Source organism: Penaeus chinensis, chromosome 16 (assembly GCF_019202785.1).
Source record: "Penaeus chinensis breed Huanghai No. 1 chromosome 16, ASM1920278v2, whole genome shotgun sequence".
Lineage (NCBI taxonomy): Eukaryota > Metazoa > Arthropoda > Malacostraca > Decapoda > Penaeidae > Penaeus > Penaeus chinensis.
The window spans coordinates 10946452-10966451 of record NC_061834.1 but is presented as its reverse complement, the minus strand read 5'-3'; the positions used below and the strand labels follow the sequence as shown (position 1 = coordinate 10966451).

Genomic DNA, 20000 nt, shown 5'->3' with positions numbered 1-20000 from the left:
TCATGATAAATAGCCGTAGAGCATTCAGTGCATGAGCGCCCATCACAGACTCGCAGATAGAGTGGGTTATTAATATTTTCCCAGCTCGTTTCGCTTCATAAAGTACGGCAAATTAGGGTACAGTGACCCCCCATCAATTGAAGTCTGTATGCGCAGCTTGACATGTTACCTCGGCAGAATTTTTTTCCCCGAGAAGATTCGTTCGCGAATTGTTTCACGTCACCATTCATTAGTGCGTCATTCTGTCGCATATCATTAAATGTTAAATTCAATGTAGTATTTGAAATAATTTTCTATTCTATAGCTAGTTTATTGCATTTGTGTAAAATGAACGTTAATTTCCGTGTTTGGCACTCATGTCCGGTATGTGTGAGGTCACTTTCACTCTCATTCTTCTCTGCGTTACGACAATTGGTTCACGTAATTCCTTGCGGATGCCTTTGTCATTTCCCTTATTTACCCTCCTGTCTATCAGAGACGGTTAGCAGTTCAAGCTGCGGACCGCTGTTACCGTCTCTCTCTCCTATTTTTTCTTAACTTTGTGAAAATAAAACACAAAATGAAAAAAAAAAAAGAGAAGACGAAAATAACGAAAATTCAACCATAAAAACTGCAAATTATATAAATAATCGGCTAGTGGCGCTTAACATCCCCTCTTCTCTGTTGTCTTTCTTTTCTCTTACTATCTTGGCCCTTATGTGTATAATCTTGTTCACGATATCTATCATAGTACCGAAGGAGGCCCTGCTGCAGAAACGGTCACCTTCGGGCGCTGTAAAATCGTCACCGGGAAATCGCCAGTAACCAAGAAAGACTAGGATAATTACGCCCGTCGATCCAGTGAAGTACCAGGAACTCGCCAGAGCAGGTACCAGTCGACCCATAATGCTGTGAACTTGACTTGACGCCGCAGATCCACTCAACCTTTAGGAGCTCGAAGAGGACACTTCCTGCCGGACGCCCGTGATCCTGACGAGGACAACGAGGACGTCAGAAGGACCTGGATGAGATCTGCAGGAACGTGCATTGGGCGAGTAAGCCGCCAAGTTAGGCCTGGTTGAGGACTACGAGGACGAATCCGAAGTCAAGGAGAAACCTGTGCGAGACCTTCGAGGACGTGTGATGTCGAGGACGAACGGATTTACCAGGGACCAAGATGAAGACGATGACAGGGACGAGCAGCCACGAAGATGCATCAGGGACATTACACGCAAGAACGAAGTGTTTACAAGTCAAGAACCAGCCAGGTTGGGTCACCCTTGAGGCAAATATCAGACGCCTTGAGGGCAAGGCGTGAGTAGGTGGCCGAGCAATATAAGTATGTATAAATACCTTCCACGTGGCGTACAGAAGCACGTGTATGCATGGCTTCACCGCAGGCGCCCCAACGTGCCCCACGCCCCCACACCAGTACTTAAGGCTCAGGATGACCCAGGTCAGTCTAGGGCTCTCAGGACCTCTAGGTCCCAAGGTTTTTGCGTGGTTTCTTTGTAGAGAGATTGTTTGACACCCCACGCAAAGACGACCTTGGCCTTGTGTGATAACTTTGGGTGTTATTGCACACTACTTGCTTTGAGGCTAGTATTTTTAATTATAGGCCAGAGTGCTTATAATTAAAAATACGAAGCACTGTGGCAATTTGCAGTTTTGCTGCGAGGTGCCGGCCGAACGCATAAGGGTTAATTCCCGTTCGGCAGGGTTCAACCCCGACCGGCCCTAACATACAAAGACTGCTTATTGCCCGGTGTGTCTCCCTTTTTGATACCGCAATCCGCCCTTTCATCGCCCTGTCAATTAGCCCTGCTAGACTTCCCTCCCTCACCCATCATCATCACCCTCGCGCTATGTCATGGGTCACGTAATCAAATTATCATATTCTGGGGAGCCTATCTCCTGTGAGGTGGCTCTCCAGAAAATCTTCTCCCTCACAGAAGTTGCTGTAACTCACTGCTTCAAGGTTCACAATGGCTACAAAGTTGTTGTTGCTAAGCCTGAACAACTGACCCCCTTTCTCTCCTCGTCTGGCCAAAGGAAACTCCTCGAACAAGGTTTTAAACCCTTACCTTCCCCTGAGACTAAGGCCAAATGCACGGTCGTGGCTAAAAAGATCGACAAGACAATCCTGCCACGATCGTGCGAGTCTATCCAGGCGGAGGTCGCGGCTAAAAACGATGTCACTGTCCTTGATATTTACAAACCCCCTGAGTCACGCATAGTTAAAATCCGCTGCTCTGCGCCTGAAGAGGCACAGAAGCTCCTCGAACTCGTGGGATAATGATGTTCAACACATCCGTCCCCACCTATAATGTGGAACCAGAGAGCTTTATTCTGGTTGACCAGTGCCTGAAATGTTACCGCTTCAACCACACAAAACACACATGCACACACGAACAGAGATGTAGCAGATGTGGTGACCTCGGTCATTTCTATGCCACATGCAACAAGACCACCAAATGTTGCAATTGCGAGGGCCAGCATGTCGCCGTCAGTGGGTCTTGCCCCAAACGCAAAGAAATCATCAAAACAAAAAGACAAGCACAAAAACAAAACAACAACCCAACCTACGCCTCAACACTCCGACCCTGACAAACATCCACACCCACTACAAAACGCCCCAACACGATTCCCTCAGGAAACACAATGCCTCTTCCACCTCAATTCCCCCCAAACAACACCCTCATACCAAACAACAACCCCAAAATACAAACCATACTACACGTAGCTTTAATAGCTGCCAAATACAACGCCAAGAAATTCACAAACATACTCCCAATACTACTACAGAAAAACGGTTTCCCCAGTATTGTGATTCCTGAGGAGATCTTCGAAGACGAAAACCTATACATACCAGAGTATCACACACAAACAAACACAAACACCGAGGCTAGAGTGGCGCCCACCACAGCACCACAGCCCTCTACCTCACACTCACATGTACTTTCACAACCACAACCACAACGCAAACCCAGAGTAACTGCACAAGAAAAAACTACAAATAACACAAATGATCACAAACGCAAACTTCCTTCACCACTAAACACTCACCAGAAAAAAGACCCTCTGCTCACGGAAAACCCGGAGCCCTCCGCTCCTCGTCGTCGTCATGACGACACCTTAATTGGGGACAGCAGCAGCGACGATAGCCTTCGCATCGACCTCGGTCCTGAGGTCGAAGAGGGGGCTGCCGCGCTGCCCGTTCCCCCTGGGGACGCAGTTCCCGTCCTCCCCGTCAGGGGAAACCTTGGGGGACATGGTAGCGTCGGGAATTGGTCCGCCGATTCCCGAGAATGCCATGTCTCCCTCTCTCAGGAGTCCCTCCCGGACCCCGAAGAGACCCAGTCTGGGGCTCGTCCTCGGCCGCGTTTCCGTGAGCAGCAAACGCCACGAAAAGTAGGTCACCGTCATCCCGACCTACTCTGAGTGGCATGCTGACAATCGTCCAAGCGAACGTAAGATCGTTTTATAACGTAAGACACCTCTTTTACGACTTCCTAGATCGGGAAAGTCCTGACGTTGTTCTTTTAAACTCTACCTCTATCACTAACTCCTATGCTATCAAACACTTCGGCTACACGTCAAGACAATCACGAAACGGCTGGTGTGTAGGGTCCTGCATTCTCGTAAAATCCACCTTTCATTTCGAATTCATCTCGCCTCCATTCATTCATCCAGACTTCATGGCTATTAAGCTATTCACCCAGCAGGGCCCCATAATGATTGCCACTGCCTATATCAGACCTCAAACAAATTTGCCCATTCACGATTTCAATAAAATATTTAATTATAATAATCTCCCAGTCTTCTTTGCCGGGGATGTTAACGCAGCACACACATCACTTAACCACACAAACAGCAACGCACACGGCAGACAGCTCTTGTCTATTTTCGAAACAAAAAGACTGCACTACATCGGACCCGACTTCTACACTTCATTCACATCGAGAGGGAAGGGCCGCCCTGATCTCGTTTTCGGGAACAGAGCGGCTCTCCCCTACCACACACACACACAACCCGGCCCGAACTTCGGTTCTGACCACATACCCATCATCATAAAACTTTCTACCACACCTATACAAAACAAAGAAACAACATCCTTCAGGTATAAAAAAGCAGACTGGGACGACTTTAAATCTTATCTTGCCAGTCAAAATTTTAACTTTAACCTTGAAAGAGAAAATATTCTCGAAATAGATAGGCATTGGCATCATCTCTTCGCATGGATATCAGCAGCAATGCGCCGCGCTATTCCGCGAGAGCGCTTTAAAATCAGAACTTCATTCTATCCAAGCGAGAGAACCAAGCGTCTCCTGACCTGCTACAGGAACCGTTTTCTTCAAAATTTAAACCACTTGCATCGAGTTCGGTGGGACCTCACTATCCTCAGAAACCATGTCATAAATAGTTTTGATAATGACCACAAAACTCATTGGCATAATTTAATTAAACAAACAGAATCTATGAGAGTTCGCACTCCACGGGAATTTTGGCAATCAATTAAGCGATTAAAAGGTAGCAATTTCCCCCCCTTCACTCACCTCCTCAAGGACAACAACCAAATTTCAGATCCCGTGGAGGTTATCAAAATTGTTCATGATCACTGGCAAACTGTTTTCTATCCACATGAACCCCACCCTCTCTTTAATGAACATTTTCAATCCATCAACACCTGGAGCCAAGACCACAGGATAGAAACAGAACCAGAGCAGATTATCCACCTGGATAATCTGGACGACACATGCGAACTCCGTGCACCCATCTTGCTGGAGGAGGTAAAACAAATAATAATGAGGTTTCCTCGAAAGGCTCCGGGCTCCTCTCAGATCGGACGTGACGTACTCATACACCTTCCTGACAACATTTTACGAGCTATGACGTACCTTTATAACACTTCCTTGGCCTCTGGCTACTATCCCTCACCTTTCAAAACTGCTTTAGTGGCCCTCATCCCTAAGCCAAACAAAGACCTAACCGACCCCAAGAATTACCGCCCAATTAGTTTACTAGAGACATTAGGCAAAATTTTTGAAAAAATAATTAACTCCCGACTAAGGCGGTATCTCGACGATCATGACTTACTCTCCTCAAAACAATTCGGCTTCCGCTCTCACCGATCGACTAATGACGCACTGACTATACTGACCAATTACTGTCTTAACAACAAAGACAGAAGACTAAAGACGGTTCTCGTAACCAAGGACGTGGAGCGAGCCTTCGACACGGTCTGGCATGCTGGCTTGAAGTACAAACTGTGCACTAAATTTAATTTCCCTTCGTGCACCAAGAAGCTGCTATGCAGCTTCTTGGATGACCGTAAACTAAAACTCAAATTTAAAGGAAAAATTTCCAACACCATCCAAATGCACGCAGGTGTACCTCAAGGCAGCATAATCAGCCCAACACTATACATATTATACACAAACGACCTCCCTGACCCCACATTTCCCGATTCATTGACGCTCCTTTACGCCGACGACTGTACTCACTTAGCCAGACATAATTCGCTCGCTGGTGTTGTCCGACGAATTAACGACGAGCTTGACACCGTCTCGAGATGGGAGCACAAATGGCTTATCAAAACTAATGCGACAAAAACAAAAGTTCTCTTTATTGACCCTAAACACAATCCTCCTTACGATCCAATACACCTAAACTCTTTCGACAGACTACAAGCACCTCTTCAAATAACACGCTCTTGCATCGTGCTCGGTGTAACGTTCGATTACATGCTAAGATTTCATTATCATATTTGGAAAAAAGCCGCATTGGCTAAAAAGGGCTTACAGTCGCTTCGTCGATTTAGATGTGCGGCCCCGCGCACAAAGCTGCACCTGTTCAAAGCCATCATACACCCTCTTCTCACATACTCCCCACTTACACTTACACTAGCAGCATACACAAACAGAAGAAAGCTACAGATCATTCAGAATAAAGCTCTCCGATGGGTCTACAGTGTGGGCTGGGACGAGTTTGTGTCGTCATCACAACTCCACGAGAGAGCTTCTGTGCTCCCTCTGAACCTTGTGTGGCGCGCGAGGGTTTGTAAACAACTCGACAAACTTCGTCTTTGGCTGCCCGACTGGATAGACAGGAATAATGTCTATCTCCGGGGAAGGAGGAGCGGCCTTGGCCGGGATTCCTTTGCGCTGGACTGGGACGAAGAACAGGAGCCAGATTTTTGAGCTTGGCAGCAACATCTTATCCTATGTGAACCTTCTCATACTTCCTTCCTGCCTTTCACCCTCACTCCCTCTCTTGTTTTGTTGGTTTTAATATTTTTAACTTTATAATGTTAAGTAAAGTTGCGTGAGCTTCGGCGGTTTTTACTATAAACTCGGCGCCCTCGCTCGCCGCGGCCCGGCCAATCACGTCTCGGCGCGATTGTTGCCGGGTCTCGCGAGCGCGGATGCCGAGCGCCGAATTTATCGCGTAAACTTTTTTAAGCTTTTATTTTTCTTACGTTCGTGTTTGCGTTGTTTTTTAAATGTTCTTTCGTTTTATTTTAGTTTCTTGTTTTAACGTTTGTGTTCTTTCAGTTTTTAATGTTTTGGGTGGTTGTTTTACTCAAATTACGATTTTATTAACTTTGTCAAATAAACACATTCCCTAAGAGAGCCCTATCCCGTTTTTAACTCCCTTCCTCTCCCCTACTCAGACGAGCCGAGCTGAGGGCAAGACAAGAGCGTCTACAGCCAGACAGACACGCTCAGATCAGAGAAAGGGCAGCCGAACCCGATAACTCAGACGTTATCTTTTCTCTGAGGGAACTAAGGAAAGCCTATAAAACCAGTTCCAACACAGCCCCGGGCTCTGATGGGATCTCGTACCCCATTATCTCCCACCTAGGACTAGCAGGTGAGCGTGCACTCTTGCAACTCATCAACAAGTCCTGGGAAACTTCCACTCTACCCCAGAGTTGGAAGAGGGCTACCATAGTTCCCGTCCCAAAACCAAAGGAGCCGGGGAAGTACCGCCCCATCTCTCTGCTCAGCTGCCTGGCCAAGACGGCTGAGAGGATGGTACTAAACCGGCTTCAATGGAAAACGGGACCCCCGCACGAACACCTTCACGGGTTCACAAGGGGCATGGGCACAGCACACAGCTTAGCCACGCTCTTAAGCACAATCAGCAAGGGCCCAGCTGTGGTGGTATTCCTTGACCTGGAGAAGGCTTTTGAACTGGCAAGTCCGCTTGCCATTCAGGAAAGCCTGATCCAGAAGGGAATCAGAGGAAAGCTCTTGGCTTGGATAGGTGACTACTTCAGGAACAGGACTGCCAATGTCAAATTCCAGGGTCACCTATCGCAGCACATGCCGCTCGAAAATGGAACGCCACAGGGTGGGGTTCTCAGTCCAGCCCTATTCAACACTTTAATGTCCTGCATCCTCAACATAAACCTCCCAGTGGGGTGCCAGATCATCTCGTATGCAGACGATCTCGCTATCACCTCCACTGGACCACGCAGCCAGAATAAAGCCCAGCGTTGTCTGGACCTCGTGTCAGAGGAGTGTTGTAGGACGGGACTAAAGATCTCTGCTGCCAAATCCAAAGCCATGGCTTTGAGACAGAGAGTTCGAGGCACAAGACTGAAAATCCAGGGAGTGGAATTAGAATGGGTCAAGGACTACCTATACCTTGGGGTAAGGATAGACCGGACCCTCTCCTTCCATAAGGAGGTCCAGTACCTGGTTGACCGAACCAAAGCAAGACTGTCTGTCATGAGAGCAATGACTGGGAGACGCATAGGGGCCAGACACAAAGTACTAAGATCATTCTATGTACATGCTGTCCGGCCCATTGTGGACTATGCCTCAGTCGCTCTAATTGCTGCAAAGAAAAAGCACACAGACAAATTAGAAACAGTCCAAAATGAAGCTGCCAGGATCATTCTGGGTGCCCCGAGGTGGACGAAGGTCCTCAACCTCCTGATGGAGGCAAACCTTCTCCCCCTGGACTCACGAATCGATCTAACGGCAACACAATTTCTGTCAAAGGTCATCCAGGCTCCCAGGAACACAAGCCTAAGACAAAAATTAGTCAGATGCCTCGAACAAGACAACGAGCTCGTTGCAAACAACTCCTGGCTGTCTCATACAGCCAGGGTGTTGATACGCCATCAGCTCAAAGAACAGCTTCTTGCTAAGGGCATGGACTCCCCCCACCCCGACTTTGCCGAAGCCCCGCCGTGGGCACTGAGCCTGATAGAGTTCAACATAATGAACCTGTCAATGAAAAAGAGCCTATACCCCATGCCTAGCCTAAAGGCAGAAGCCCACAGGGTCATTGCAGCCATCACTCCTCCGGGTAGTAGAACATACTACACGGATGGATCGGTCGATCCCTTGAGCCACACTGCAGGCGCCGGCTTTGCAGCTAGGGATGCCACGCGATCCATGAGGGTAACAGACAACGCCTCCTCGCTACAGGCAGAGGCAGTTGCAATCATGGGAGCCCTAGGCCACGCGTCCCTAAGGGAAGGACACGTGGTCATACACACAGACTCCAGGGCAGCCATTGACTGTCTTCAGCACAGCTCACCCACAGACAACATCTACCTACTGACCACGATTCTCACAATGGCACAGAGAATTCTTGCTCAGGGTAGAAGAATTATCATCAATTGGGTCCCAAGCCACATCGGCATCAGAGGGAACGAGCTTGCTGACAGACTAGCCGCCGCTGGCAGGGGTATGCCCCCAAATCCCATGACGATAAAACCGAGCCGAAAATTACTTATGGAGAAGTGTGCCTTGGTCGGTCGTACCTTCCTACGGCAGCTCCACAGAGAGGAAACGAGAACCTCCCCCTCGGCCAGCTGGTACTCAGACGCCACAGGCTCTGAACCACTGGCACTCTCTGAAGTAAGCAACAGAGGTACCGAAGTCATTCTTCACAGAATGCGCCTAGGTTACCACTGTGCATGGCAGATTATCCCAACAATCGAACGCGATGAATGGTGCTGCAAGCACTGCGGCGAGCCGAACGCCACACTAGTCCACTACCTAGAAAATTGTAACCATACACAATTCCTGAGACATGGACCGCCCACAACAGCCGCCGTGCTGGTAAAGAGGCTATGCGAAATGCTTACACCATGGCGGCAGGAGCGCTTGCTGGCAATCCCGCCGCCACGGTAAGCACCGAGTGTCAGACAACTCAATGAGACAGCCGTAAAAAAGCTGACACAGGCCGGGCCATATCTAGAAGGCCCGGGCGAAGCTAGAACTTCGCAAACCAAACCCCCCCCCCTACTCAGACGCCACAGGCTCTGAACCACTGGCACTCTCTGAAGTAAGCAACAGAGGTACCGAAGTCATTCTTCACAGAATGCGCCTAGGTTACCACTGTGCATGGCAGATTATCCCAACAATCGAACGCGATGAATGGTGCTGCAAGCACTGCGGCGAGCCGAACGCCACACTAGTCCACTACCTAGAAAATTGTAACCATACACAATTCCTGAGACATGGACCGCCCACAACAGCCGCCGTGCTGGTAAAGAGGCTATGCGAAATGCTTACACCATGGCGGCAGGAGCGCTTGCTGGCAATCCCGCCGCCACGGTAAGCACCGAGTGTCAGACAACTCAATGAGACAGCCGTAAAAAAGCTGACACAGGCCGGGCCATATCTAGAAGGCCCGGGCGAAGCTAGAACTTCGCAAACCAAACCCCCCCCCCTTCCTCTCCCCCTCCCTCCTTCCGTGTGTCACACAACCTCACCCACGCCACATCTCATTATCCTCCCATAGCGCAAGTGCCCCTCATCCTAATCCTTACCTTCATCTCACTGGTTCCGGATTCCCGATACGTAACATCTGCCGCCTGCACCCTGCCATGACCGTGGCTCCTTTGCCATAAGGAGTGGCAACGCGCGAGTGGGGGAGGAGATGTCATGGCCAGTGTTGACAATCCAAGCGTGGTGAGATCGCCAGAGCACGTCTCCCTGGAAGTCCTGCCGCCGACAGGGAGAAATATCTGCTCGACGCGGGCGTGGGAGATAGCCTCTGATTAGCGATCTCACTCGTATTTCACCCTCGCAGTCTCCTGGTTAGCCGAGGGCGCCACCGTTGCCATGGGCGAGAAGTCCGTGCACGGTGGGGCCCCGATGGCGCCTGGCAGGCCGCCCTCTCTGCTCCCAACCTCCCCGTTAGCCGAGTGCGCGCCGCAGCCCGGGCATGTGGACTCGCCGTCCCATGAGTTCGCTCATGCAAGGCGAATCCCGCCATGCCAGGGCCACGCGCGCACAGATGGCGCGGGGCCTCCCTCTCCAGCCTTTGTCCTCCTTTCTGCCTCCCGGTCAGCTATGCCCCCCAACTTTTACCCCGCATGTTGGGTTAAGCCCCGACTCTTTTCTCTCTTACTAAATCATCTTTTCGATCCCCCCCTTTATCCTTCCCCTCTCCCGCCTTCTTTCCCCCCGGTAACGGGTCTTTTCTTTTAAACTTTTGCTTTTTGCAGGTCAGTCTCAGTCCTTTCAGAGAGTCTTGCCTATTGCTGCGGGTCAGGCTGGCCGGGTCCGCCTCCGGGTAGACCAAGCACTTAGCCTTACGAAGACTTGTATCCGTGTTAATATCTGTGTTGCTTACGCTTCTCAATAAAAGAAGTTAAGCCAACCGTCCGTTTAACTACCCCTGCTAAACCATATGTTTAAGGTGTCATTTAAATACCCTTTACATACACACACGCACGTACGCACATATACATACACACAAAACAAGCTATGCATAAATAAATAATGTAAATTCCTGTACTAACAATCAAATTTATTATATAACAAATTACATACACTTTGATATACAAGAGAATACAAGCAACGTAGATTAAGAAAATATGATAATGATAATACTAATAATGATACTGATCCTGATACTAATAGTAACACTAAATATGATAATAATAATAATGATAATGGTAATAATTATTATTATAATGATAATGATAATTCTAATAATTCTACTACTACTACTACTAGATGATAATGAAATAAAAAGATACAAATAAAATACCTTATTTTCTCCTCTCTGGCCTCTGCTTTTCCGTCCGCTTCTTTGATGATTATGGATTCAACGTCACTCTCTCTGGGCGAAAAAGATCAATGTCATTCAACAATAATCAATATCAATTATTAATTATCTATGTCATATATTATCTTTTTCATTTCCCTGATATGGTTGATTGGTTTATATATCTCAATAACAAGTCAGTTTTATGTTTTCCTTTATTAGTTTAAATACTTTTATTTCTGTTATTATTATTATAATCATTATTATCATATCTTATCAATGACACCATAATTGTCATTATAGTAGTTATCATTATCATCGCTATCAGTGGCCTCATGATTATAATAGCTGTGATGTATTCCCTTCTACGGAGGTAAAGGAGATGATACCGACAAGGAAGGGAAGAAAAAGAAGATAACGAGAAGAAAAAGGAAGAAGAACAAGAAGATGGTAATAATAACAATAATATTGATAACAGCAAAAACAACAACAACAACAACAATAATAATAATAATAATAATAATAATAATAATAATAACAGAAAGAATGATAATAATTATGCTGATAATAATTATAATATTAATATTAATAGTTATAATTACAATAATAATAATAATGATAATAATAATAATAATTATAATAATAATGATAATAGTAATTATAATAATAATAATAATAATAGTAATAGTAATAATGATAATGATAATGAAAAAGATAATAATAATGATATTGATAATAATAGTAATGGTATTAAATTTTTATAAACTAACAACAACAACAATAATACTAATGATAACAAAATAACAACAATAATAATTATGATTATAAATTAACCAAAACAACAACAACAACAATAGTCCGAAGCGGCGCCTCACCCAACCAGAGACAGAGCAGGACGAAGCTGCGGGAACATCTTGAAGGTCAAAAAATCATTGGAAGCATTTTTGTCGTTGACGCACTGGACCGCCATCTCGCAGGTAATGCTAAGAGGCTCACTCGAGGTCTGGTTCATGAAATTTAGGAGTTGTTGCACGTCCTGTCGAAACCTCAGCATCATCATCTGTTCAGAAAATGGAGAGCGGATTTTCATCCTCATTAACAACCACCACCACCACTAACATTATCTATCCATCTATCTATCTTCCACGTTTCATATCAAATCAACCTCAGTTACAGAAATCGAAGTGAAAATTGTAGTCTGCCTCCTTTAACCTCATTTCCCGGCCTAATCCTCGTCGTGGTGAAGCTACAGCGGTGTCCCGTGTAGCAGTCCAGCGAAATCGGCGTGGTATAAGACATCCCCATTTGCACTTTGATACCCAGTGTTTCCATGACGTTAATGTAAGGGTAGTAGGCAATGTCTCCTTTCACTGTTATGTTGAATTCGACATGGACGTATTCCTCACCGACTGTGAAGTTGATTCTACAATGAAGTGAGGGGAAGTTCGAGTTTGAGGTTAGTGGTTTGAGATTCTAAGGTTGTGTTTGCAGTGAAGTGACTGGATGTTTGAGTTTAGGAGTATTGGTTTAAGGTTATTGAAGGTGAGTTCGCATTTAAGTGTAGGAAAGTTCCAGTTTGAGGTTAGAGATAAGGGTTTTTGCTCCTGCAGTGAAATGCAGGGGAAATGTGAGTTTGAATTTATGGTTGTGTTTGGAGTGAAAAAAAAGGGAAGTTAAGGGTGAGGAAGATTTGGAGAAGATAGGAATATCTTGAGATGACAGAAATTATAAGGCTAAACAAAACGGTAACATTTCAAAACGATTACAAAGTTTCAGAAAGAACAATAAAACATAAAAAAAAGAAAGTCCCCTTCTTATTTTGCGTCCTCTCCCCTCCACTTCCTTCTCTTCCCCTTTCCTCTCTTTCCCCTCTCCCCTTACTCATACTTACTCTCCCACATCAGCAGAGAGGGAAATATCAGTAACAGCGACGCAGTTACTCGTATCATTACCACACTGGAGACTCAGTGAAGCGTTGTTTGTAATAGGCATTTCAATTACAGGTGTGATACCTCCTTTTGATACGGGGCTGAGAGGTGCCAGCGATATGTTCACCTTGGCCACGGGCCCTGGTATAGCGTCCTTCTCTTTTGCTAAATCCTGAAAGAGATAGATAGATAAATAAATAAAATTCACAATATTGTGTGTGTGTGTGTGTGTGTTTGTGTGTGTGTGTGTGTGTGTGTGTGTGTGTGTGTGTGTGTGTGTGTGTGTGTGTGTGTGTGTGTGTGTGTGTGCGTGCGTGCGTGCGTGTGTGCGTGCCTGCGTCTAGTCTTGCTTATTTATTCAATTGTGTGTGTCTGAGTAGATGGTGTGAAGCCCTTTTTCTGCTTACCTCAGCATAGACACCAAACTCATGCATTTGCGTTCCAGGCCACACTTCGAGAAACATATCGGCGACGGGAGATCTAGTGTCATTGAAGAAAATCCGTTTTCTTCTTTTACCCGAATCAAGATCAATCTTCACACGTAACTCTGAAGAATAAAAAGAACACTAGAGTGAAAAAAGTATACAATAGAGATGAGGAATGAAAATAAAAACCGAAAGACTAACCTCTCTCCCCGAAAATACAGGGCACAATAAATAGTAATACTAAACTAATAATAATACAGAATAAAGAAAAATAAATAAACATATGAAGCTGAAATCTTTGACTCACTGAAGCCGTTATCTCGAGGTCTTCCTTCGTCGCGAACCTCCAGCAGGAGACGGAAACAGTTTTTTCTCTCTCCGAAGACGTCGCAGTCCTTCTGACGAAGGTCGACGACGGGCGGTTCGAAGCGAAAGGTCTCCACGCGCAGCTTTGGCACCGGGGCGGCTCTGGGGGGCGGGGAGAGAAGAGGGGGTGGAGGGAGGGGAAGAGAAGAGGGGGTGGAGGGAGGGGAAGAGAAGAGGGGGTGGAGGGAGGGGAAGAAAAGAGGGGGTGGAGGGAGGGGAAGAGAAGAGGGGGTGGAGGGAGGGGAAGAGAAGAGTGGGTGGAGGGAGGGGAAGAAAAGAGGGGGTGGAGGGAGGGGAAGAGAAGAGGGGGTGGAGGGAGGGGAAGAGAAGAGCGGGTGGAGGGAGGGGAAGAGAAGAGTGGGTGGAGGGAGGGGAAGAGAAGAGGGGGTGGAGGGAGGGGAAGAGAAGAGGGGGTGGAGGGAGGGGAAGAGAAGAGGGGGTGGAGGGAGGGGAAGAGAAGAGGGGGTGGAGGGAGGGGAAGAGAAGAGGGGGTGGAGGGAGGGGAAGAGAAGAGGGGGTGGAGGGAGGGGAAGAGAAGAGTGGGTGGAGGAGGGAAGAGAAGAGGGGGTGGAGGGAGGGGAAGAGAAGAGGGGTGGAGGAGGGAAGAGAAGAGGGGGTGGAGGGAGGGGAAGAGAAGAGGGGTGGAGGGAGGGGAAGAGAAGAGGGGTGGAGGGAGGGAAGAGAAGAGGGGGTGGAGGGAGGGGAAGAGAAGAGGGGGTGGAGGGAGGGAAGAGAAGAGGGGTGGAGGGAGGGGAAGAGAAGAGTGGGTGGAGGGAGGGAAGAAGAGGGTGGAGGGAGGGGAAAGAAGAGGGGGTGGAGGGAGGGGAAGAGAAGAGGGGGTGGAGGGAGGGGAAGAGAAGAGGGGGTGGAGGGAGGGGAAGAGAAGAGGGGGTGGAGGAGGGAAGAAGTTATTCTTTCTTTTCCTCTCCTCTTTTTATTCTTTCTTTCCTCTCCTCTTTTTATTCTTTCTTTTCCTCTCCTCTTTTTATCTTTCTTTCCTCTCCCTCTTTTATTCTTCTTTCTTTTCCTCTCCTCTTTTTATTCTTTCTTTTCCTCCCCTCTTTTTATTCTTTTCTTTCTCCTCTCCTCTTTTTATTCTTTCTTTTCCTCCCCTCTTTTTATTCTTTCTTTCCTCTCCTCTTTTTATTCTTCTTTTTCCTCCCCTCTTTTTATTCTTTTCTTTTCCTCTCTCTTTTTATTCTTCTTTCATCCATTCATACCCCAACCCAACCCCACACCCCAACCCCCCCCCACCACCCCCCACCCACACCCCCACCCCTCCACCCCCCCCACCCCTCCCCCCCCCCCCCCCCACCCCCCCCACCCCAACCCCCACCCACCCCCCGCCCCGTATACCAGACAGACTAATTATGATACACACCACCTACAGCACACATCCACCCACCAACACAAACACCTATTCAAAGAAAAAGACAAATAATTTCGAACATTTCTTCCATCTCAACCTACTTAAACGTGACAGCGGAATCGGACAGCGGCGCCCCGACCAGCACGTCCGGATATCCGTTCCCGTCGATGTCCCGACCGCCGGCTAAGCTGAAGCCAAAGCCAGTGACATTCGGAGGGGCATGAAGGATCTGGAAACGGTAATGATAATGACGGTGATGATAATCATAATGACTGGATTATTAGTATTGACCACTGCTATCGAGGGTAACAATTAGAGTAATAATAATAATTCTAGTGATAATGATAACAGGGATAATGATACTGATAATAACAATAATAATGATAACATTGATTACAATGATACTGCTACTACTATTAATAATACCATCACTACTGATAATGATGATATCTATAATGATTATAATAAAAACTACAATCCTAATACTAATATTGTTAATAACACAAATACCACTACTACAACTAATTATAATAATGATGATGATGATATGATGATGATGATGATGATGATGATGATGATGATGATGATGATGATAATGATAATGATAATGATAATGATAATAATAATAACAATAATTATAATGATTATAACAATGATAACAATACAAATAATAATAATAATAAAAATAACAAAACAATAATAATAACAATGATAATAACCACAACAACAACAACAATAATAAAGATAATAATAATAATAATGATGTTGATAATAATAATAATATTGACAACATTGATAACAATAATCATTATAATTAACGGTTCTACTAGCCTGAGATGGAAAACGAACAAGGCCTTTGGACGAGCCAAGAAAGACGAAGACTGCGCCGCCGCCAGGGTGTTCGGACGCGCCGACGCCTAGGTCTTCGGTGATGGAGAAATAAATGCATGACTAGATGTATAGACAGATATATAGATATATTGGTGGAGAACCTGAGTATATTTTGATTGACATACAGAGACTGGAAGAGAATGGATGAAAAGGGGAGAGAGGGAAGGAGGGAGGGAGGGAGGGAGATAGATAGATAGCTAGAGGGATAGACTGATAAGTAGACAGAAAGACAAAAACAGAGACATATAGCGACAAAGCCAGAGACATATAGATATAGAGACAGAGCCATAGAGAGTCAGAAACAGGCAGACAGAGAAACAGAAACAAAACAAAACAGGAAAATCTAAACAAATAAACAACTAGACAGATAACTCGAAAGATAAAACAGACAGAAAAACAAAGACGGTTGAATTTAACAATATTTACCGCTGAAGGAGTCATTGTTGATATCTCCCAAACAGGCGACGCTGCTACCGAATCTACCAAATGCAGACTGGCCGTGGAGTGTGAGGTTGTAATTCTTGAAAGAGATATGATTATGATTTTTATTTTAAATTCTAGAACAATTTTGACTTTAATATATATATATATTAAAGTCATAAAAATACACACACACACACACACATGGCTTTCTCTTTTCGCACAGGAATAAACATCCGCCCTCGAAGGGAAACGCCGCATAAAAGGGCACGTGCGTAATAAATTTAGACGAAGAGAGACACGGCAGACAGGCCAAGCCACACAGGGTCCAGCTCCACCAGCTCGTCCTCCACCCGGGGACACGGGGTCTCTTTGGGGTCTCATATCTATCTTCAACAATAAGCCAGCAAGCTAAGACCCTTTTCATTGACCGCCCCAAGACCATCTCTCTTTAGCTTACATCTGGTGGCTTGCGGTGGTCACTCGTTACATTAGATGGCAGCGGTGATCAAGAGCCTCACAACGCCGACGGTAATTCACGCTAGCTGCCGACAAGCTACTCCTGTCTAAGTGCCTCCTCGCCTCTTTTAACGCCCAGCCATCGCTATCAAATCTTCTTAGATCGCTCCTACCCACACCATGTCTACTTCGTCCTGACCACTCATGTCTGTGCTACCTCCTGACGAAGTCGCTGACGATTACATGCCGATTACCTGCCTTAGGCCCAAACCCGCCTACCTGCCCCCCTACACGGAATTCACTCTATGATTATGAATTTTACTAAGTACCATCCTTAGACTTATAACTGATCCTAAAATCGCTTTCATGACGTCCTCTCGAAGTTCGATATCTTATCCTCATATTTGCTAGAATTTATGCTTCTTTAGTTTAAGGAATTGGTGAATATGTTACCTGTATCTGATTGATGGTAGTCTCTTCTGTTGCAAATAATTGTAACGCTGGTAACGCACTACAGACACCATACTTCATATAGGCTTACATAGTTATTATTACTACAAGTTAATTTTAAGCCGCAAACGAATGAAACCTGCGTCCGCCTCAATGATAAGTTACGCTCATACGATTGAAGCGCCCGAGACGCGCACTGTTAGATCATCACCGCAAGTTGATTTTATGCCCGGCTCATGGCCGTAAACGAAGGAATCCTACTCCCGCTGCACACTTCTGCACATACGATTGAGGCGCCGAGACGCGCCCGAGAAGCGCACTGTTAGAATTAAGTTCAGGCCCAGCTGCATATGTGCATATATACTTGCTTATTTAGCCCAAATATATGGAATTCTTGTCCAATTATTTTTTTTCACTCTTCAGTTTGATGGCAGTCAACTGAACTCGCTAATCCTAACATATCCAAAGTACTTAACACCTCACCTGACATGTTACCTTTCTTGTGACAAATTGTTCTTATTATACACTCATTTTTCTTGCAACTTAGTAAGGTGATTGACAAACGTATTATTATCCTCCTCCTTAGCCCTTTTACTGGCCTGTTACACTTATATTTCAGCCTCTGAAAACGATTGACCCTCTTCGCTACTGAAGGTTACAGCTCAGTGCGAAACCTCCACCGCACCCGACCCTAGAGACCATCGGATCACAAGGAACCATCTGTAGGTACCGGAAAGAATCTGTATCCCTATGCGTTACTGCAGTGTTTCAAGCATTGCAGACGGCTCGAGGACGACGATGCAAACGATATGTAATAAGACAGGATGGCACACTTCAAACCTCCATCCAAGCAGCTGCCTTTCTCCTTGGGCAGGAAGCAGGTGCTGCCTGGCTTTCTCTTTTCGCACAGGAATAAACATCCGCCCTCGAAAGGAACCGCCGCATAAAAGGGCACGTGCGTAAGACAAAGAGAGACACTGCAGACAGGCCAAGCCACACAGGGTCCCGCTCCAACAGCTCGTCCTCCACCGGGGGACACGGGGGTCTCTTGGGGGGTTCTCATATCTATCTTCAACAATAAACCAGCAAACTAAGACCCCTTTCATTGACCGCCCAAGACCATCTCTCTTACGCTTACATCTGGTGACAGTGGTGATCCCAACCTCTCTATTACGCTTACATCTGGTGGCTTGCGGTGGTCACTCGTTACAATGATGACACTACCAATGCGAAGTCACTTGTTAGCAGTCTTCTATGACCTCGTTGCCATTTGGAAGCATGGCATGCTCATAAAGATTTACGAGGGGGCTTCAAAAATGTGGATGACTTCACACTGTAATGCGCAAGAGGAAGCTTATGGAATGTGCATGGACACATGCAGACTGTAATTAAACAGGTTGTGCAGTGAGCAACATACCATGGGTTCAACTTTAATCCAAGCAAGACCATAGTTATGCATGTTCACAAAAGAGGAAATTTCCATTTCCCTCTGTTTAGGAGCAAACCCACTGCATTTTGTCCATGAGGTGAAGTACTTGATTCTAATTTTTGACCCAAGGCTTACATGGGTGCCTCACATCAAACAATTAAAGGTGAAGGCTACAAAAGCGCTAAGTATTTTGCGAGTTCTTTCTCACCTGGCTTGGGGTGCAGACCGGTTATGGGACTTTACCGTGCGCTTGTTCAGGAACCTATGGAGTCCCTGTATACTGAGAGTGGATGACCATCTCTTTCATTACACCGGGACTACATAAACTCAATTTACTACACGAGTCTGCAAAGGATTCCGGGATCTCCTACATTCAGATTGGTTTTCAACTCCCTTCAGGGCAGCTGATCCTATGGTAGGAAAATGAGGAATCATATGGAAGATCTCAATTTGAATCTCTTTAAGGTTCTAGCTATTGGAAGAGAGAGAGAAAAGAAATAAAGAAAGGATAAAAAAAAAAAAAAAAATGTCTAACAAGTCTGAGAGTGGATAACCATCTCTTTCGTTACGCCGGGACTACATAAACTCAATTTACTACACGAGTCTGCAAAGGATTCCGGGATCTCCTACATTCAGATTGGTTTTCAACTCCCTTCAGGACAGCCGATCCTATGGTAGGAAAATGAGGAATCTTATGGAAGATCTCAATTTGAATCTTTTTAAGGTTCTAGCTATTGGAAGAGAGAGAGAAGAGAAAGAAAGAAAGGATAAAAAAAAAAAAAAGTGTCTAACAAGTCCCCCCCGCCCTCGCCCTGCCCCTCCTAACCTTAAATCCAAGGACGGTGACCCTGCCCACTTCCTTATAGCCCCCGAGGGTGTCTGGGACTCGGCCGAAGGGAGCTGCCACCACCACCTCATCCCGCCCGTCGCCATTTACGTCGCAGGCAGTGAGGGAGGAACCGGCCATCTCCCCGAGGCGAGAGGTGGCTCGTTCTTGAAGCCTCATTTCGAGATTCATGGCTTCGTCGAGGCGGACGATCTATAGGGAGGAGGTTATGAAGTGTGACAAATAGAGGAGTATAAAAGAAGGAAGGTAGGACAAGGAAGATAGGAAGGAGAGTGTGATAAACTGAAGTGTTTCGCTCTTGAAGCTTCGACTCGAGGTCCATGGATTCACTGAGGCGGATGATCTGTATGGAGGAGGTTATGGCGTATGTGAGGGAGTGTGATAAGGAGTGTGATAAATGGGTAAATAAAGAAGA

At 46.2% G+C, this 20000-nt stretch overlaps 1 protein-coding gene across 1 annotated transcript in view; it reads right to left on the bottom strand.

Moving 5' to 3' along the window:
* The window catches only part of LOC125033678 (integrin alpha-5-like), a 41592-nt gene that overhangs the window by 6816 nt on the left and 14776 nt on the right, over positions 1–20000 (bottom strand). The window contains exons 9-18 of the mRNA XM_047625382.1: positions 19565–19777; positions 16407–16500; positions 15921–16012; positions 15191–15318; positions 13662–13822; positions 13337–13476; positions 12893–13101; positions 12214–12424; positions 11877–12061; positions 11005–11076 (exon numbers count right to left, since the gene is read on the bottom strand). Of these exons, the coding sequence (XP_047481338.1) occupies positions 11005–11076; positions 11877–12061; positions 12214–12424; positions 12893–13101; positions 13337–13476; positions 13662–13822; positions 15191–15318; positions 15921–16012; positions 16407–16500; positions 19565–19777 (1505 nt within the window). The remainder of the gene's footprint in view (positions 1–11004; positions 11077–11876; positions 12062–12213; positions 12425–12892; positions 13102–13336; positions 13477–13661; positions 13823–15190; positions 15319–15920; positions 16013–16406; positions 16501–19564; positions 19778–20000) is intronic.